Here is a 21,093-nt window from a genome sequence, read left to right as displayed (position 1 = left end):
TTTATTTTAATCTTTTTTTTTTTTTTTAACAGAGATCACAAGTAGGCAGAGATGCAGACAGAGAGGAGGAAGAAGGCTCCCCGCTGAGCAGAGAGCCCGATGTGGGGCTCGATCCCGGGACCCTGGGATCATGACCTGAGCCGAAGGCAGAGGCTTTAACCCACTGAGCCACCCAGGTGCCCCTATTCATTTCTTTTAGAGAGAGAGAGAGATTGAGAGTGCGAGTGTGGGGAGGGGGAGGGACAAGGCGAGGGAGGGGGAAAGAATCGTAAGCAGACTCTGTGCTGGGCACGGGAGCTTGATGTCAGAATTCTGAGACCATGACCTGAGCTGAAGCCAAGAGATGGGCACTTAACGCACAGAACCACCCAGGTGCTCCAAGACTTGCCTTCTAGTAACAGAAGGTAATCCCTCCCCCCATCTTCGCCTCCATGTCACTGGCAGGAACCGAGTAACGTGGCCAGCTCTAGCGGCAGGGAAGGCCGGGCAATCAAGGCGTTTAGGCATCAGTCCATACAGTAGAGGAAGGTGCTGACTAAGGGGCTTGTAGTGTGTGCTGCACCGTTCTCTGGGAATCCCGGTCTCTTGTCTTTCTTGTGCAGTATCTACCCCGCGCTTCTCTTTCTGAAGACTGGCTTTTGTTTCTCCAGCACACACGTGCGGGAACCAGCCACCCCAGCCCTGGAACCGCATCAGGACTCTCAGCTCCAGGACCACCAAATACCTGCGTGGCATCCTAGTGGCAACCTTTCAAATGCCAAGGGCGAAGACGCTAATTAGCCCAGCTTGAGTTAGAAGAGGAAGCTGATTGGTCTGGTTTGGGTTGGGTATGTACTGCTCAGCCAATCAGGTGTGGTCAAGAGAGCAGCATGAGGTAGGGCAAACCGGATTGGTGGAGTAGGTGGTGGTGTATTCTCAGGGAAAAGGGGGCGTGGCTGAGGAGACAGCGTTAAAATGATACACCCAGTTGGAGGAGCGGTGAGAAGAAATTGCCATCATGGGTTATAACATTAATAGGATAAAAATGGACACGTCCGGAGCACCTGGGTGGCTCAGTGGGTTAAGCCTCTGCCTTTGGCTCAGGTCGTGATCTCAGGATCCTGGGATCGAGCCCGGCACTGGGCTTTCTGCTCAGCAGGGAAGCTGCTTGCCACCCCACTCCCTCCCCCAGTCTTCCTCTCTGCCTACTTGTGAGCTCCGTCTGTCAAATAAAATATTTTTTAAAAATTGACATGTCCTTGGAAGATGTAGAATATAGTGGAGTAACATGGGCATTGTATTTGACTTATCCAAATGCAAAAATACAACAAAAAACCACCTTTCCCACATGATTTGGCTTTCAAACATGAGCCACTTACCTGAATGGCTGCCTACCTAAGTGATCTCTTCTGGTGCTGGAGAAAAACTTGCGGTTTTGGACTTTGGGGATATGGTATGGTATAGGTAATACCATGATGTTCTTTATAGATATTTTCCAGGATTTTCAAAAGTATTTTTTTAAAAGATTTTATTTATTTATTTGACAGACAGAGATCACAAGTAGGCAGAGAGGCAGACATAGAGAGAGGAAGGGAAGTCTCTCCCCACTGAGCAGAGACTCCAATGCGGGGCTCGATCCCAGGACCCTGGGATCATGACCTGAGCCGAAGACAGAGAGGCTTTAACCCACTGAGCCACCCAGGCGCCCCTCAAGAGTATTTTTAAGGTCAGGTAATGCTCACTTTCCCCACTGACTTTAGATCTTAGCCCTGGGTAAAATGTACCTTCAATGAGATACCACATCAAGAACTTTTCCTATTTCCTTCTAGTTTTAATCAGTATAAAGCATCCATTTGGTTTTAAAATAGCAAAATAGGTTTATTGCGGCTTTTTAAAAATAAAAAAGCAATGATATTCATGACTTTTGGGTCTTCCTCCCATTTCATTCGGCAGTCCTGGCCACACCAGAAAGGCAGGAAGAGGACAGGTGGACGGGGTGAGAGCAGAACAGGGGAGAGAGGAGGAGGAGGGTCTCTACAGACACGGCGAGGAAAGGGCGTGTCCACCTGGACAGCGCGTTTCCTTCCGGGCCTGGGTACTTGGGTCCGGCCTCCTCGGGAGGCTGTCATTGCTCCCCTCGTGCAGTCAAATGGGCAGGAGGCGATGGGAGTCCGAAACTGGGTTCGGGACCCAGTTTTGAATTTAGTAGCTGCCTGATTTTAGACAGGCAGTTTAACCTTTCTGGGCCTTATCTTCTTCCTCTGTAAAATGGGGATCAAAATACTATTAACCTCCCAGGGTCTGGGGGAGGATTAGGGGAGAAGCATTTTGAAGACTGCAGAGTGCCACATAAATGTCAGTCATTATTACGGAAGCGATAAGAGGACTAGGTGTGCTAAATTTATTATAATAAACTTAGATATAAATGTGCTTCACCATGGCCTCGGCCTCACCCTGAGGTTGCCGTTCCATCCGGCGGCCCCAGGACACGTCTCGGGTTTTGCCAGTGGTGGGTTTCTTGCAGCTCCGCGGGGGTGGATGTGTGGGTATGCCACAGCTCAGGTGTGACGCCACATCATCGTGTCTACCAAGCCTGGGAGCCTGGGCTTCAACCGTACATTCTTCATATGCCTGAGGATGTAAACATCCGTGAGTCAGTCTAAAAAGAACCCCTATCCCTGCATGCTCCGTGATACAGCATTGTGTGAACACCAGTCTAGGTCTAGCAACATGCTAGGATAACAACCTTTAAAGTCCTATGAAAGCGGCTTAGAATTTTGACACGCGAGAGTCACACACGTGACTCACGGAGGATCACGCAGGGCCGGACAGGATGACGTTTCTAGTTCCTGTCGCCAGGCTTAGAAAACAGAAGGCTCTGGCTGGATTTGCTAGATGAGTCTCTCTTGGGCATCTCCCTCACTTGGTCCATCTTTGGGGCGGCTTTTCTGGTTCCAACCTTCAATGAGCAAGAAGAAACAAATGCACAAACTCTATAATTGTGGCAGGATCCCAAAATGGTCCACTCGGATAGTTTTTTTTTTTTACTCAAAATAAAATGTTTGCTGTAAAAAAGAAATTATATATATGTGTAATTATAGAGAGAGAGGAGGAGGGAAGGGGAAGAGAGAGAAAAATGCGTAAAAAGAAGCTAAAATGATCCACAATGACCACTATCACCCAAAGGTAAGCACGCTGCCAGATACACAAATAAGTTTCCCTTTTTACATTTTTGTGCTTTTGAAAGCAGGCGCTTCTTATGATGGGTGTATTCATTGTAACAGAGTATCTTTCTCCTGGAAAGCTCTTACTGAGCGTGTCTTCCATCTAGGCCTTTTCTGAGCACCGCCCCTCCTCCCGGCTGCCCCCCACCCCCCATGTGATGCTGCCCCTGGTCTCAAGTGATTGGATGCTTGGCACAGGCTGTGCTTTGCAGATGATCGCGCCCAGGACTTGGGGTTACAGGCTCTGAGATGCTACTGGGTCCCTGGGCGGGTCCTTTAAATGGCGGGATGGTGAGGTCATCTCTTCCAGTGAGATCACTGGAGAGAGAAGAGATGAGCAGGTGCAGGGAGACCCAGAGAGGGTATATGGTGTGTGAGCTTGTGCGTGCGCGTGCGTGTGAGGGAAGGGATGCCTGGGACCGTGGGCTTACCAGTTCTCTTTAGAGGCAGGACCACTTTCAATCCTTTGTTTTCATGAGCCAGGGGCTCCTGTACCCCCTATAAAAGCGTCCCTCCCTGTTTCTGAGCAGGTTTCCCTTAGTTGCAGCTCAAAAGAGTCTCCTTCTCACACGTGCCCATACTGTTCATGGGATCATAACTCACATGTTTCTTTCCAGCAGGCTCCAGATCCAGCCCGACTTCCTGCAAGTGTCAGACTCCAGTCACAGAGTCTCGTACCCCTGGGGGTACCCCTGGGGATGGTGGAGAGGGCTAGTGGGTTGCCAAGTTTGAGCTCAGCCATTTACTGCATGACTCTTAGTTTCCTCATCTGTCAAACAGGGACCAGAATATCCATCCTGACTTCCTCAGGGGCCCAGAGAAGATTCTGGGTAGATTTTATTTTATTTATTTTTTTAAAAGATTTTATTTATTTGTGTGTGAGAGCGAGCGAGCGAGCGCACAAGCAAGGGGAGCGGCAGGCAGACGGGGAAGCAGGCTCCCACTGAGCAGGGAGCCCGATGCGGGGCTCGATCCCGGGACCCCGGGGATCATGACCTGAACCCAAGGCAGACACTTAACGGACTGAGCCTCCCAGGCCTCCCTCTGGGTGGATTTTAAAGGAAGGGACTGCCAGGACTGTCTCTTGAGCCCCTTTCACTCAGAAAGTATAAAAATCACCTTCTGAGGCCTGTGCCAGCAGCTGACAGGGGGCCTTGAATGTGCTTTGAGACTGCATCCAAAATCATTTGAGGGTGAGAAGGGCTAGCTTCTCTACACGAGCCTGCGAAATCAATCTTGGTTGGAGTGCCCAGTGAAAATGAAAACAGACAGCGAAGGCCAAAAAACCTCCCCCAAATCACCCTTCCTTCATATGCCTTTTTATTCGATTTTCCATAAAAGGGCTGGCTACGGATGACTCCCAAATTCCAGTGCCCTGACCAGGGGAGAAGCCGGCCTTCAGAGCTGGAGCCAGGGGGCTGGTTAAAAATAAAGAGTACCCAGGCCCAACACCCTGAGCCCCCAGGTCTGCCAGGAGCATGGGGTGGGGGGTGGAGGTCACAGAGGGCAGAGGGATGACCTGGGAAGAGGAGGACGCGGGGGGGGGGGGGGGGGGGGCGTGTCAGGGGAAGGGCTGGGAAATCCCGCAGCTAGGGGCTGATCAGGGGCCAAAGGGGAGTGCCAAGCCTTCGGTTTCTGCGTCTGGGAGCCACACGCCTCACCCCTGGAATGGAAGGGCAGGGATGGGGCGCCTGGGGGGCCCAGTCTCAGCTTGTGATCCCGGGGTCCTGGGATGCAGTTCCGCACTGGGATCCCCGCTCAGGAGGGAGTCTGCTTCTGCCTCTCCCTCTGCCCCTCCTCACCACTCGTGCTCTCTCGGGCTCACTTTTTCTCTCTCAAATAAACAAATTAGATCTTAAAAAAAAAGAAAGGTCAGGGATAGAAACTGGGTCATTACACGTGACACCCAGGTGGGAATGGACTCAGGAAGCACCGGAGAGGCTGCTTCGGGGACTGCGAGGTCCAGAAAGGCCCCACCCAGCCTCAGGGCTTGGTTTAAGCCGCTCCTTCCGGGGAGGCCTCTCCTGGCCTCTGGACCGAGTGTGTCCCTGTGAGATCGGCTCCTGAGCGCAGGCAGCTGACCTTTGGTCCCAAAGCATCGTGTGCGATGATTAATTCATTACTGTATTTACTGGAAAAAAAAATGCCCAATAATGGAAGCTAGAAAGGCAGGGCATTTTCCGTGTCTCTCCTCTGATTTAAGCCCGCATTGCTCCCCCTTGTTCTCATTATTGTCCCAAACTAAGGAGCCTCCTCAGACTCCCATTTCCTGTTGCTCCCGTCCCTATTAAATTTTGACAGATACGTATGCTTTGCACATTACAAAAATTATTTTCGTCCTCTCAGGGCGGATCCTGCCCCCACTGAGAATTCCTGATTGAACCCAACGCCGGGACAGTACCCACCATGTTGCAGGCGCTCAGTCACTGTTCCTGGAATGAATGAGGGCTGGGACAGGCCCGGTTTTGTCCGCTCCTCCTTCCCCCGCCCATGGCCGGTGGCATGGACTAGGCAGCCAACAAATACAGGTTAACTACAAGATGTCCTCTTCAGCATACAACACCCCCAAACCACTATAAACTCCTTTTAGCTGCCTTAGAAATCAATATACAATCACTGAATGGCATTAGGAAGGACAGAAAACAGAGACCCAGAGCCTTTCACGGAGGAGGAGGCTTGCCAGGCATGGAGACTCTTTCTCTGAGAGGCAACAGTGAAAAGCAGATTTTACGTGTCCTGTCTTCTCCAAGGGGCTCATGGCGACCGCGATCCTCTAAAGACTCCAGGGACACTGTAGAGGAAGGGGAAGCCGAAGCCGCACTGGGTCAGGACCATGAAGACCCTTCCGTACCGAGGAGATCCTAGTTACCAAACCTCTCAGCGGTTCCTTCCTGCTCCCGGCTCAACCCTACTGGGTGGGTGAGTAAGTGACAAACCTGTCACTCATTCCCACCTGGCAGGCTGGCGAAGGTCTCTGAGCTAGGGGAGCCCTTAGGACCCTCTCTCCTCCACATCCTGCTCTGGGTGGTCACCACCTCCCCGAATTAGAAAAAGAATGTTGGCTGAGAAGAGGTTTCTATTTTCCCAACATGGCCCTTACCTAGAATATCTTCAGGGTTTTTTTACTGATAATTTTGTAGTCTCAGAATTATCGTGACCTTTTTATCTAATGCGAATGTGGCTCCTGCTTCTTATTTCCCTGCCGCGTGGTTGGCTCTCGAGCCTCCTGAGCGCTCACCTCCACTTTCTGCGACTTGGGAATGCGGTTGGGTCAATTCCAGCTCCAGGGCTGGACTGTGAATGGCAGAGTTTCAATATGTTTAACATTTCAGAGTCTTGATTCCCAGCTCTTAAAAAGAGAATGTTGTACGGATCCTTCCTTGCAATTCAAGAGACAAGGCGCCTGAAATGTATCAGGTTTATTAACCAGAGGGCGATCACCTAAAGGAGGGGAGGCAGGGCTCACCTGGGTGTTCAGATCAGCAACGAGTTCCAGCTCTCCTACCTAGCTGTGCGGCTCTGGACGAGGAACGAGAAGTCTCTGAGTTTCGGACACCTCCTCTGCTAATGGGGGACTAACACAATGCGTACCCCTAGTACTGTTGTGAAGACTGAGAAGCGCTGGTGCCTGGCCGTACGTACTAAACGCTCAGTGCGTAACGGCGGGTGTGTGTGGGGGTCTTATTGTCAACCCGGGTTTCCCGCGGAAGTCCTACTGCTTCCTTTCTCCTCCCGGCTCACCTGGGGACTTGAATTCTGCATCTTGCTCTTCACTGTCTCTACAAACTTTCGTCTCTTGAACACAGAAAGAATATTGACAACGTTTAGCTTGTTTTCTTCTTTCCCTTTTGCATCAGAGGAAAGTGGTTCCCCCGCCCCCTCCACTTTCAGATGTTGCCCATTTGGATGGACTGTTGGGCCTTCCTAGGGGTGGGGCATGGGGTGAGCATGTGCCTCTGAGGAAGGAGGCCTGGTTTTCCCGTGGCCACACCGTCCTGCTGGGCTCCTTAGGGATGTCTGTTCCGGATTCCAGAGGATTCTGAGAGGGGGAGCCTTGTCAAGCAAGGTTCCCGTTCCCTGGAGGATGACTGCCATCCTCCTGGGGGGCAAGTCAGCTTTGGGTAGAAGCAGAGCCTTCTAGATCAGGGGAGGGGATGAAGACGTGGGTTTCTAGCTAGGATCCCAGCGGCCCCGGGCATGAGGAAGCCGCAGTGGCTGACCTCCCTGTCAGGGGCTGCGGGCGCCTGCTGGGGAGTCAAGTCTCCTGGCGAATCTGGAGCTCGCCCTTTCCCTGGGGTTTCATGACTGCTGCTGACCCTGGTCTCCTCAAGACCCTGCACCTCAGGACAGTTCGCTGAGAAAGGAGCGTGTCCTAGGCGCTGGGCACCCGACAGAGCGCGCGAGCTGGGGCCTCCCTCGCAGACCTACACTCCAGTAGGTGCTGGGGCAGGGGTGTGGGGAAGGGGGTGTCTCTCAGAGAGTCCTGAACCCCGCGGGAGGCTCCAGCCAGACGCCTACAGGGGCTGGGGAACTAACAGCCGTGGGTGGAGTGAGCTGGGCGGGGCGGGCGGCAAACCCACAAGCCCAGGGCCTTTCTAAGGGGCCTGGAGATGGCGGCGGTGGGACTGCGGGCCTAGAAGCCCCAGATCTTCAAAGTTGCACAGAGAAGCCAGAAATCTATTTTGTGAAAGTGCCCTAATTAGAAATATTACTTAAAAAAAAGACCCCCCCCCTCCAAAAGAAAACCCATGAGCCAAATGAAACGCCTCTGTGGGCCGCCATTCTGTGGCATCTGCTTCGGAGCCTGCCTCCTTGGCTTCCAGGGGGGGCTCCGTCAGAGCGGCGGGCCGACTTGCCAGATGAAACACAGGGTGCCCCGTCAAACTTGACTTTCAGAGTGCAAAGGGATCATCTTTTTAGTCCAAGTACGTCTCATGCAGTATTTGGGGTATACTTTTACTAAATAACTATTTGTTGTTTATCTGAAATTCCAGTTTAACTGGGCGTCCTGTTTTGTTTTCTTGCCCCTAGATCTGGCAAGTCTACGGGGTATTCACAAAAGTCATGGAGGAAGTGTGCAGGGAGGCCCCAGCTCGCCATCTTTCGGAGAGGGCATGGGGACTTGGAAGTCTCTTCCATTCCCAGAAAAAGGGTGCCAAGTTGCCCTTAAAGCAACTGTCTAAGAAGGCTCAGGGGCTGTATTTAACTGAGTCGCCCTCTGGCCTGCAGCCACTCAGCATTCATCACAGGCTCCACTGAGAGGAGCTAAGCTTAGAAGACAGTCACCAACCAAATCCCCAGGCAGCTGTAAAGCAGGGATTTTTAAACCAGCAGCCTCCCTTCCTTTTTTCCATCCCCACCCCCAGCAGAACGCTTTAAGCAAAATCCCATGAGGAACTTGGCATATGAAGCAGGTAAAGGAGAACTTTTCTGGGGGAAACAAGAACAATGTTATGTTGGGGGGTAAAGTGGGGGGGGGATGCTGAGAATCACTCTCTTCTATGGCACCCAGGGGCTCTAGGGAACCCCACTTTGAGCACTGCTCCAAAATGTTTTCCTTGGATTAAGTCTAGCCAGTGGATGGCTGGACACTGAAGGGCAGATCCTGGCCCCCCTGGACACTTGCTTTTCCTGAACTCACTGGGCTCTAATGACATCAGTCTGCCTCAAGAACTGTCCTCAGACATGGCCCCGCCAACATGACACCGTTCTTCTCAGGGATGTTGTTCCTTATATCATAGACTGTCCTCTCTAGGGGAAAATCCACCCTTATTCTAAGAACACTTCTGAGCATTGCCTCTGTGTAGCTCACGGACACCGCGAGCTCGGGGTCTGTGCACTCCAGCTCCCACTGGCTGCCGGAAAGCCCAGTCAAGTGCAGCCTCCCCCTTGGCAGGTAAGAAGGTGGTTCGAGTTGGCACCTTCCTCCTCACTCCCGGCTCTATTTTGTGCCCACTTTCCTCCCCTTCTTGCACCAACTTATTTCATCCTAAGGGCAGAGGGCTTCCTGGGACTCCCCACTCCTCTCTTCTTTTCTTATGACCTGGCTCCAAGTCCCCGGGTCACTTAGTGCTCAGGGAGCTTGCTCTGCCAAAACCACACTTGACCTTCCCCAGGCCTTACCTCCAGATAGTGGGCTGGAGGCCTGCCTGTGTCTCAGGTTCATTTGCTCAGACTGCAGGCAAGGGAGGGGCAGGTGTGGGGGAAGGGGAGGGGGTGGAGGTGTGTGGCACAGCACAAGGGGCTCGTACCCCCACCAGGTTCTACGCTGTGAACATGCTGTATCTACCTTGTGTCGCTGTGAGAGCAGAAGACCTTTCCATACCTGCCTCTCTTTCTCTTTGAAGGAACAGTTGCAAGGTGTTGATTCTTTTGCATTTCTCTGTTCGTGATCCTCTAAACGTTCCTGAGTGAAAATAGCAGGTGAGCAAGAGAGCATTCAATGTGTCTGGTCCTGTTCCATTCTGGGACGCACCTCCGAGGTTTCTGGGAGACCCTGGGGCTCACTGGAGTTGGGGCAGTGAATGAAGGGTGGGAAGGGCCCCCACCCCCTATCCACCCGCAGTACCGCCCTAACCACGTTTTACTTTCTCGTCCTCGCCTGGGCCAAAGGGTACCACCCCTACCCCTGCCTACCCCGGTCCCCACACTACACGCGACCTACCGATTTCTAGTTCTTGGTCAAAATCAAGCAAGTGACACTGAGCTAATCTGGGTCTTGAGGATGCCTGGGCCCAAGGCAGTTTTGGAGGATCCTGATTTAAATAAGATAGTGATGACATCGATGACGCATGTTGAGTAGTTCTGTGTGCTAAGGACCTCGTACCCACTCTCCCCTTCAAGAGAACGCACTAAGCGGGATGCCGCCTTTACTCCCACCTTCCAGATGAAGGATCCGAGCTAATTAAGCACAAGGAAGGTCCAGCCCCACCAACGTTTTGGCCACGCCCCTTGGCCAGGATCTGATTGGCTGTAGGCTTGATTGGCAGGAGAACTGAGGAGCTTCCGCAGCCAGACTCCAGCCTTTCTCACACTTGAAGCCCTAATAAAGGGCCGGGAAGGGGTTTGTGTACTTCCAAATGGCAACTTCTGTGCATTTAAAAATTTCCTCTTGAAAATTCCAGCTTTAACCCCTTCATAAAAAGGATCTGAGCTTTTCTTGGCCGTGGCCCTGGCTGTATTCACCAGTCGTAAAGGAGTTTCGCAGAAGAGCCGCTGGCTCCAGGCGGCCAGGGAGAGGGCCTTGGGGTCTGTGGCCAGTGTCTGGGGCAGGAAGCTCTCGGACAGAAATGCGTCCGAAATTGTTTCTCTCCCCCATAGTAACCATGCTTGCTAGCACTGGGATCTGTCGACATTATGTCACTTAACCCTCTCCATCCAGTTGTTATCGTTTTTGGCGGTGGTTGTCCCGGACTCTGAGATCCAAGGGTCACTCCGGGCCAGAGGTGGGGCTTAAACCCTCTTTGTCAGACTCCCGGACTCCCGAGGCTGCCTCTGAACTGAGAGTCACAGCTGCCTTATCTAGTGATGTGGGAAGTGGAGGAGACTGAGCATCGCCTGGGCCACTGTCATTCTCCCCCTGTCGCATGGAGGGAGCTCGAGTTCAGAGTGGGTGAACGCAAGGTTCTCTGGGAATGCCCAGCCCTGAAGCTTTCATATCAAGGCTCACCGCCACAGCCAAAGGTATGAGCATGGAAGTGTGATTCCAGAAAGTTCAGCTTGGTGAAGAGATGTTCAAACATGCAAACTAAAAACTGTATCTTACTTTGAAAAACATTTTTTTTTTTTTTGAGGGTACTGGTTTGGAACTCAAAGGGAGTAATTTCATTACCTAGTGGTTCAACCACAGCTTCTCTATGAATGGGTGAACTTTTATACATGAGACTGGAAACATTAGGGGTCCTTGTGAAAATGTTGGGCGTAAAACTTAAAAAGGAATCCTATTTTCCTTGAACTTCCATTTAAAGGACGGCTATACTCCTTGGCAGGAACTGCGGCCAAGACAGACGTATACAAGTCCCCTCTCGAATCCGGACGTATACAAGTCCCCTTTATGGGTTTTTATTTCCCGACACACAGGAATTTCTGACAACGTATTAATAACAAACCTTAAGTTCGAACCCAAGTGCTGGAATGAAAAGTGGAGGGTGAAGGGGGGGCGCGCAGAGAGCACCAGGTGTGGAGAAGCCCCTGGAGCTGGGGAGGGCACGTGGCGCGGAGGTAGTCCCCTTTCTGTTGCGGGGTAGCGAGGTGACGCTGCTCTCTGCCAGCCTCTCTGAATGGGCGGCTGGGCGCCAGCATCCCTCGAAGGGTCCATGGGAGAGATGAAGCGTGCAGTGTGGGGCAGGTGCCCGCCACTCGGGAAGTGCTAGTGAACGGTGCCATCAGCGCGGCCGTGATTGTGGCTATAGTTTTCGTAATGTTTCCCTAAACTGAAGTCCCTGAATTTGAATGTTCCCAGGTCCAGCTCTTCTGGGGACACAGAGGCAGGTTCAACTTGGCCATCTTAGACCCTCCCGCACAGAAGGATGTCTAGTGTCCGACAGGCTGGCAAGGCCCTTGCATTGTGTATGAATGAGGCAGCTCATGAATAATGCATGCAGAGCCTGATTATGTAAATCCTCAGGTTTCCTTACATTTTTAGCCAGCACATGACAATGGCCTTTTTTGGGCCCTTTGCTGTCCCATTCTGTGGTCTGGTGTTTCGCCTTTGGGGACTAGCCTGCCAAGTCCTGGGGAGGACCGGGATGGGGAGGGAGACTGAGGGAGGGGTGACCTCTCCAGAGTGCACATCAAAGGAAAAGTCAGAGCTCTGTCACTGGCCCAGCTCTCCCTGACTTTGCGTGGTGTGAAAGGAAATTGTCCTTGCCTGAAGCCTGTGATGTTTAATTCAGAGCCATGGATGCTAGGAACCCCGCATCTGGGGCTCCCTGAGAGCAAGGTGGCTGCTTTCATTTCCAGGGCTATAGGCCAGGGAGCCTGTTGTCTGGAGGGTTTGCAGGATAGAGGAGGGCAACTTCCTGCAAGGAACTGATCTAACCGGAGCCTCCTGGTTGTGGGGGAGGGCATCCTTCTAGAGCCTTCTGCGGCTTGGCCTCCTTAGAGCTTATACAGGCAACACACACATAAACATGCACACATGCAAACGCACATACAAATATACACACAGAAACACACAGCGCATATGCGTGCACACTTCTATACTCTTGCCCACACGCCAGCACGCATGCACAAATACACAGCCCTGAGTCAGGAAAACCAACATTTACAAGAAGAATGGAGAGAGGCCAGCAGAGAACACAGGAACTAGGGTCAGAGGTCCCGGGGCTGGGTCTAGCTCCACTTACCAGCTACAATGTGAATTTGGGCAAGTCTCTTAACTTTCCGAGGCTCGGTTTCCTCATCTGTAAAAGGGGGGGGTCCTCAGAGCAACCCGGCCAAGCTACCAAGGCATTAGTAACCCCGATTGGGGCTGCAAGGCCCAGGGAGCCCATGCCTTTGCATGGTCATGAGATGGCAATTGTGGTAATTTTCCTTGTTTGCCTGATCTTAGCCTTGAGACCTGCTCTACCTCTGGCAAGAGTTAAGAATGAGGGAGAGTCTGGTTGGGAAATGGGTGCAGGAGTGAGGGCTCCTGGGTATAACCTGCAGAGAAGACAGGAGAGCCACTCTGCCAACCACCGAGCCGGCCCAGGTCTGCTGGGGCACTTCCAAAGCGTTTGTTTGGGGGCAGGTCATGGTGCCTGGTTGTCAGCCACGACTCTCCTGGGTCTGAGGCAAAGCCTGCCCCGGCCACCACAAGGGCAGGCCTCTGGCCACGTGGAGGACAGCAGCGTCCACCTGCCAGGGCCAAGCCCTGGGCTGATGCTTTAGAGGCAGCACAAGTGTCCCTCAGCTTCTGAAACCACATGGCCTGTGAGTTCACACTGCAAGAGCTTGGACAGGGAGGGTGCCTGCCTCGTGAGCAGCCTTCCCAACAACCCTGCAAGGCAGGTGCCCTCAGCTCCAGTTCCCGGTGAGGAAGCAAGGCTCAGAGAGGGGACTGGATTTGCACGAAGCCACAGGGTTAGCGAGTGGGGGGATGTGAACCCAGGACTGACTCTCCTGTGCCGTGTGAGAGAGGAGATAACAAGGCAAGGGGTGGAGGTGGCTTGGGCGGGATCATCAGCCTGAGTCTCGAATCTTGGTTTCTCAAGGCGATGTTTCTACCCAGTTCATGTTGCGAGACAGATCTCTCCTCCTCCTGTCTTTCCTCTGGGGTTCCCAGAGCCCGGAACACATACCCGCCCATGCCTCTGGTACACACACTCTGACTCTCCTTTGCAACTTGGTGTAGGAGTCACCACTTGGAAAGCACGCGTGGAGTGCTCTGGGCTGGATGGGTGCCCGCCTCTGGGTGCCGTAGCCTGAGCACCCGTTAGGCAGGGACTTTCAATCCTTAAATCATCCTGAAGTCAGCTCTTTACCTGTCTGTTCTGCACTAAAGGATCTGGTCTTCAAGGACATCCATCCATCATCCCCCCATCCTCCATCCAAACATCCGATAGTTACTGGATGCCACCGACGTTCCCAGCACTCAGAACAGTGAACCCAAATCTTAATTCACAGATCTCTTGTTCATCTATGTATCCCTACCACCTGGAAGAACCTAAAAATTCAAACAATAGCTGCGATTTAAAAAGATACAGATGAGCTAGATTGTGAGTTTCAGAGAGGTTGAGGAACCCACCTGGGGTGACACAGTAAGTGGTAGAGCTAGGATCTGACGCTAGGTGCATCTGAGATGCTAAAGCCATTCTGTCATCTCCCTTTGCCTTAGTAGATGCGTTCTGTGCTGCCCGCACCCCCTGGGCCCTCCCTTCGCTGTTTCTAAAGGGAGCCAAGGGGCCGCAGCCTCTGAGGTTCGGCCCCAGGCCAGGAGCCCTCACCTTCTGCTGCCGGATGGCCCTGTTGATCCGCTTCTCCTGGTGCAGCTGGTGCTCCGTGCGCTGTAGAGCCTCCTTCAGCAGAGCCTTCTCCTCCGCCTCCTTGTAGATGCTGTCCTCCAGCTTCGCCATCTGCGACTGGTACATCTGCACGGACACTTTGCTCTGCCTGAGCGCACGGGACAGACACAGTTGGTTTTCCCCTCCTCTTTCTCAACCGTGTCCCCAACCTGGGAGGGTCTCAGAACGCTTCTGTCTGCGGCTAACTTGGTGGCTTCATGGCGAGCAGATGTGGGGCGTAGATAGTAGAACGAATAGCCCACTGGGTACCTAGTGTAGCAGGAGGGTATGCTGCCAGACCCCCCCATTTCCCAGGGAGGGCACAGGGGAACTGCGGCCACTGGAATAGGGCGAGCTGTGGAAAGTACCTAAGGGGAGCCCTAAGTCGAGATTCATAAGAGGTGCAGCTAGTTTGTAGAGACAGAACGAACACTGAGCACCTTGGCCGCCGCTTTCTCATGGACAGACTTGCCTCTGTCGGGCCCTAGTCATCGCCCCCCGCACCCCCAGCCTCTGCTCCCCTCCCCCAAGTCCTCTGCCTGCCCCGGACCTCTGTCTGTCCCTGCCCTGAGGTTCAGCCGTGAGAACGGACAGTTGGCCCTTTTTGCGCGGTCACCGGCAGTACCTGAGCTGTTCAATGTCTTTCTCGTATCCTCTCAAAAGCTCCTCTTTTCTCTCCAGCCGGTTCTTGAGTTGGGTGATCTTATCGAACACCAGATCGAGGTCCCTTTGTCGGAGCTGGTTGACTCTCTCTCTTTCTTTGGCGGAGAGGTATTTCATGGATATGTGACCGGACATGTCCTTGATGTTCATCAGACTCCCGAGGGTCTTGCTCATGTCCATGTACTGTAAGGAAAGCGTCGGCTGGTAAAGGGCCTGGCCCAAGGCTGCTGGTGGCTGCTTTGAGGAAGCCAACATCTAATTCTGTGTTGTTCATTCTCTACAACTGCCGAGAACACAGCTGTGCTTGGAAGCCAGAGCCACTGGGCTTTGCAGTAAGTCTTTCATTTACTCCACATCCCTTTACTCTATGCCTTTTTGAGAACCAGGAGGAAAAGTGACAGCAGGCGTAAACATTCATTCTAACTGCCTAGTTTTTCAAGGAATTGGACTATGCCACGTCTGACCCATGCTGGGAGAGTAGATAGGTCTTGCGGAGCTATTATTACAACTAAATACACGTGTGAGGCTGCTGTTTAGTTATACTCTCCGGAGGTTAACAGTGACTGCGGGGGACCCAGCTTGGGACAGGAGGGGACAGTGCTGTAGGTACCTACCAGCTTTTCACTGAGATCTAAAGCCTCAGCCACATCCATTTTCCCTGACTTTTCCATGGGCGGGATGGCTGAGTTGGCAAGGCCACTCTGAGGCTGAAATGAAAAAGAGGTGAAACTCCCTTGGCAAGCCATTGTGAATGTCTCTATCCTGGAGCTAAAACACCGTGGTTACCAAAGAATGACTCGAGAGAGCTGATTTTCGTTTCACTTCCTGACCAGCCTGTCTGATTCCTCTGTCAACTGCTTTCTGGTAACTGTGCTCCCACCCTTCAGAGCGGGAGTCTCACTTGCCTTGTTCTCTGGTTCCTTACTGTCTGTCTTCCCTCTGGACCAGCAGCTCTCAGTCAAGGGTGATTTCGTCCACCCTCCCCTGCATGCCCCAGGACCTTTGTCAATGCCGGGATACATTTTGGTTGTTGCAGCTTGAGGTGGGGAGTGCTACTGGCATCCAGAGGGTGGAGGGCAAGGATGCTGCTAACCATCCCACAGTACATAGGATGGCCTCCCAAACAAAGAATTACCTGCCCTCAAATACCCATAGTGCTCAGGTTGAGAAGCCCCAGTCTAGATGACAAGCTTCATAAAAACGGAGGTCATGTTGCTCCTTGCTCACTATTCCATTTCTTGTGCCCAGCATGGCACCTGACACAGAGTGGCCGAGAAAATAGCTTTCCTCCTTTTATTAAAGGAATCTCATTTTTTAGGCAACAGAAACTATACTGTCACCAAATTTGGCCAAACCTTCTCCCAGTGCTGGAAGCTGCCGGCCAAGCATCCCTTCAGACCCACTCCAGAAACAATGCCCAATGGTGTTCCCAGCTGTGCACTCACAACCACCCTCTCAGCCAGCTGGCTGCTGAAGGTCCCTACTGACTGGACGGAAAAGCCACCAGACCGATCAGGGAGTCTGAAGGACCACAAATAGCTATAATAAATCTCCCTAAAAAGCAAACTGGGTTTTAAGTGCTTGCCACGAGCATCTCTTGGCCCACAGCATTTGCTGGCACTCTACTGTAAACCTCTGAGATAAAAAAAACCCAACTACAAAAATGTAAAGGCTCAGAAAGTGATTATGACAGACAAGCGTGGGCTATTTGTCTCTATGTCTGTAGCGCTGAGCATGAAGGAGGGGATATGACAATGACAGAGCATGAACTACCACTCAGCATCCCCACCCCTGGGTAGTGTCCTCTGTACCCCGCTCTGGGGTCCCCTTCTTTTCCTGGTGGTGACCTAAGGCAGAGTCTGATCTACAAGGTTCGATCACACAGTCCCCGTGCCCTTCTCTGCAGACTAGCAGGGAGCTAGACACAGGCCTGGGTCCATCAGACATTATGCTGTGACCTTGGGTGACATTCTTGGCTGCCTGAAGTCTTAACTTTCCTTATCTGTAGAATGGGCATTATGATAGTAACCCCAGCACAAGGCTGTTGGGAGGGCCGAATGATAAATGATGGCTTAGCCCAGATGTCAGCGAGCCTTCCTCCTACTCCTTCTCTTCTTTTAATTTCCATTATTGGCAACCTTGGAGGATTGAGGTCTTCTGAGCAGGTTGGGGGCTCTCTTGTTCTGTGGTGTTGGTCGTGGCATAGGGTCAGTGCTAGGCGGGAAGGTAAATCTTGGAAGCAGGTCAGGATATGAGAGCCTGCTGAGCTCCCACCTGGAGACTGCTCCTCTACTTCTACCTTCAGAGAACGAGAGCTTATCCAGAAAGCCAACACATTCCTGAAGACCCACATCCCTACAAGTGTGCGGAGAGATTGTGCAGGGGAATGCTGGGACAGCATGATGACTTTGTTACGGCTTCTGAAAGCCCCTGCCCGGTTTAGGTCCCGCTGCGGCAGCAAGCCAGGCCCAGCGGGTTCTGTGATTGACGCTGACCTGAGGTGTCCATTGTCAAGTGTCAATCAATCAGGCGCCCATCAAATATCCAGTTAGGGTACAGGGCATCTTCAACATAACAGTCAAATCACTTCTGAAAATCCTAGCAAATAAAACTATTTCCCTTAAGAGAGGAAGCTTTTCTCAAGGGACACTATTTAAATACCATTAAACAATCCTAACAGCTATCACTTATTGTTTGCTGTGAGCCAGACGTGGGGATAAGCACTTAGCTCAGACACCTCTAGGTTCTCAACAGTTCGCAGCTGGGAAGGGGAGGCCCAGGAAGGCTAGGAGCCTGCCCGAGGTCACGCAGGTGGCCAGGCTAGCATTCTGACACGGGTCCCTCTGTCTCTACTGCTACTCTTTATGTGTTCATGTTTCTCAGTTTGCTGTGAAAAGCAAACTTCAGGCAAACTCATGGCATAACGTTAAAAATCAGCCTGTTGAATATTTCCTGCAGGATATATATATAACACATCACGTGGAAAGGAGGGCCCGCCAGACTCGGGACCACTGTCAGTACAATGATTTAACACGCTGGGCATGAATGGAAAGCAACCTCTCTGTTCAGACCTGGGGCTGCTGGTTCAGCAAAGCCCCGAGCAGGCGGTGCAGACACTGGGCTCCCAGGGAGGCCTGGCCCCGAACCACTGACGTGCACGGCCGTGCCAGGGCACCCGGCTAGCGTCTGCCCTCGCGCCCACCCTCTCCACGTGTCACTGCAGAGAGAAACGTTCTTTGGTTACCGCTGCGATCTCTATTCTTGAGAGAGTTGGCATATCAGGTTTTGCGTCCAATAATTTCTGGACATTTTTTTCCATTCTGACCGTCTTTAAGTCTAGATAGGATTCAGTCAGCGGGTCCTTATGATCTATAAAATAAATAATTGAGAGTCAAAAGAAAGGGTCAGGAAGAAGTTATTGCATGTAATAATCACAGTTGCCGGGGCGCCTCGGTGGCTCAGTGGGTTAAGCCTCTGACTTCAGCTCACGTCATGATCAGGGTCCTGGGATTGAGCCCCGTGCTGGGGGTCCCCGCTCACAGCCGGGAGTCTGCTGCTCCCTTTCCCTCTGCCTCTCCCCTCACCAGTTCATGCCCCCCACCCCTCTTAAATAAATAAAATCACAGATGCTGTTTCCTGGACCTTCCTGCAGGCCAGCGCTGATCTCCCTTGGCAGGTGAGAAATAGGCCTAGACGGGTAAATGGCTTGTCCAAGGTCACACATAGCTAGCAGGCGGTTGGGGCCTCTCAGGAGCCAGTGCTGAGACATGGAGGGTGAACTCTCAGCCACAGGAACAAGGATGGAACTTGAACCCCGGCTTCTGGGTCCTAGCCCAGCACTACCCCCAGCAGCAGGTGCAGTGTCTTGAGAATGCTATCCCTTCTAAACAGAGTATTCTAGGAGGTTCCCCAAGGCTGATCCTCGAACTGTTAGTCCATGACAAAGTTCCCACCAGGCCACAGCGAAATAAGAAAAAGGACAATGTAGTGAGTTTTTCACGAAATCCCATTTATTTAAGATCAAGGCTTGCCCTTGACTCTGAGATCATGCCTGCCATCTTTCCTTGTATTACAACGTCCTTTCGGTTATGAAGTGATGGGACAGAAGACGGTGGTCCTGGCCGAATGTCAGTGCCCAGAGTGACCTCTAGAGCCTGGGGCTCAGGGATCTGAGCAGGGAGAAGGAGACCAGCAGGGAGAGCACTTACTTGATGAGCAGGCCTTCTCGAGCTCCTTAATTCGTGCACGCAGTTCAGACAAGGCCTTTTTCTGACGCTGAATGATTTCCTCATGTCGGGACCCTTTGCACTTGGCCCCGAGATCACTGAAGGATTGTTCCTGTAGCCAGAAAGGTGCAGAGGACAGCTTTGTTAGGGGTCAGAATCTCTCTATCCCTTATATTCCGAGAAACACGTACAACTCATGACTAGCAGAGACCCTGTCACTTAGTACCTTGGAAGCTACTGTAAGGGGAGTCAGCGCAGAAGGAATTTAAATTTTTCATTTCAAATATAAAGTCACATCTAGGAAGATTTCCAACTCTCTTACCTACTTAGCATATCTATGAATAAATCCATTCTCTGTGTTCCCTCCCCGTGTTTTATATTTTCTTCTAATATTCTTCTAAGCTTGGGTTTCCATTTGTTGTCCTTTGGGTCTTGCCTCAGAATAATCACATCAAATTCTGCTCCAGGAGGGGCATTTTTAGATAAGAACACATGGTTACTTTCTTCTTGACTGCCAATAAGGATGGCTCTTTAATATTTGCTAGGGGGAATTTGATAGATTGGCTCCCGGTTGGTCTGGAGAAAGGGAGACCTTCCTTTGAGACTTCTGGACGTCCTACTGTCCAACAGAACTTTCCGGGATGAGGGGCGGGTTCCACTTCTTGCACTCTCCAATATGCCGGCCACCAGGCACAGAGCTAGCATAGAGCTTATGAAGTGCATAGACAAGGAGAGGTCTTCTCTCTCTTTTAAGGGTCATGTGCACCTTTCAGATTTAGAAGAATGGAAGGTTGCAACTTTTGGAAAAATTCCCAGAGTCACAAAAATTTGCATATAGGGGTGTCTGGGTGACTCAGTTGGTTGAGTGTCTCACTCTTGATTTTGGCTCAGGTCATGATTTCAGGGTCCTAGGACTGTGCCCTGCATCGGGGTCCTCACTCAGAGGGGAGTCTGCTGGAGGATTCTCTCTCTCTCTCTCCCCGCTGCTCTCTCTCTCTCAAATACATATTTAAAACATTTGCATACAGATTCTGGAGGTTCAGGGCCTCCCGAAGCCCAGTAATAGACTCTACGTGTCACATGGGCTCTGTGAGAGCCAAGTCTTTTGTCTCCATTGGAGACTGTGGTGTTCCCAGGGCCCACACTGTGCCCGAGCTTAGTAGTTGGTTAACAATTATGGAGCCTGAATGAAATGAGGTCAGAAACAGGAGTGGGAAGGAGCTTGTTCCGGCTTTCTGGCTGGGACCAGGGCTCAGCAGCAAAAGGAAGGGGGTTCTCCACCCGTGGCTGCATTCAGTAGGACCTCACTTGACCCTGACACTGTCTTCGGCCTGCTGAGAGTCTCCGTGGCTGGTCCACTCTTCTCGGGTTGATTCTACACAGACCCCGCTGTCTTTGAGGATGTATGTTTGCCCCAGAATGGGTGTGTGTGTGTGTAAGAGTGTGGAGGGGAGGGGAGGGTCCACTGACCTGTGGGTGGGGCAGCCACAGCAGCAAGGCTCGGTGATGGCTGTTATTCTATCTGCAGATTATGCCTGAGCTTGATGTGACCCTTACTCAGGGCTCTTCTGGGAATTTGTTTATTTAGAGAAGAAAATGGAGATTCTTTCCCATACAACTCTGAAGCCCTCTGACCCACTCTGGCTTAGGAAGGAGGAAGTGGCCTGAGTTTGGAAAGCCGATCTGAGAAAGAACAAATACTTTTTTCCTTTTATCTTGCAGCCTCCCTCCCCCATCCTCTCTGGTCAATGCTGCCTCATAGGGAAGCTATCATCTCGGCATCTCGTGGACAGTCCGTTCTAGCAAACTCGTGCGGAGTTGGAGGGAGTCTGGTGTGAGCAGGAGCCCTCTGCGGCCTCCGCTGTGCCCAGCCCTGGGCCTGGCATACAGCAGACACTCAGTGGTTGTTGGAATGAACAAGTATGGGCTGGGTCCTGCGCAGAGAGCTTGGGAATCCGACAGGTCTGAGGCAGGGGCGAACCTCACTCCTGGCCCCGCAGAGCGCAGGGCTCGGGA

At 52.1% G+C, this 21,093-nt stretch overlaps 1 protein-coding gene across 14 annotated transcripts in view; it reads right to left on the bottom strand.

Annotated features, from left to right (window-relative positions):
- Nucleotides 1-1,492: 1,492 nt before the first annotated feature.
- The window catches only part of FHAD1 (forkhead associated phosphopeptide binding domain 1), a 129,200-nt gene continuing 109,599 nt past the window's right edge, over nt 1,493-21,093 (bottom strand). For 6 of the 14 annotated variants that reach the window (XM_082685439.1, XM_082685430.1, XM_082685442.1 and 3 more), the window contains 8 exons: nt 19,060-19,189; nt 18,096-18,220; nt 15,466-15,558; nt 14,814-15,034; nt 14,132-14,297; nt 9,529-9,609; nt 6,945-6,998; nt 1,493-2,938 (listed from right to left, as the gene is read on the bottom strand). In XM_082685439.1, the coding sequence (XP_082541565.1) occupies nt 2,822-2,938; nt 6,945-6,998; nt 9,529-9,609; nt 14,132-14,297; nt 14,814-15,034; nt 15,466-15,558; nt 18,096-18,220; nt 19,060-19,189 (987 nt within the window). In that variant the 3' untranslated portion in view covers nt 1,493-2,821. Of the gene's footprint in view, nt 2,939-4,751; nt 5,995-6,944; nt 6,999-9,492; nt 9,610-14,131; nt 14,298-14,813; nt 15,035-15,465; nt 15,559-18,095; nt 18,221-19,059; nt 19,190-21,093 lie in introns of those variants that run through there. The other 8 variants (XM_082685437.1, XM_082685431.1, XM_082685435.1 and 5 more) reach the window with 6 other exon arrangements.

This window comes from Mustela nivalis, assembly GCF_964662115.1.
Source record: "Mustela nivalis genome assembly, chromosome: 10".
NCBI lineage: Eukaryota > Metazoa > Chordata > Mammalia > Carnivora > Mustelidae > Mustela > Mustela nivalis.
The sequence above is the reverse complement of the archived record's forward strand: the minus strand, read 5'-3'. Positions and strand labels throughout refer to the sequence as shown.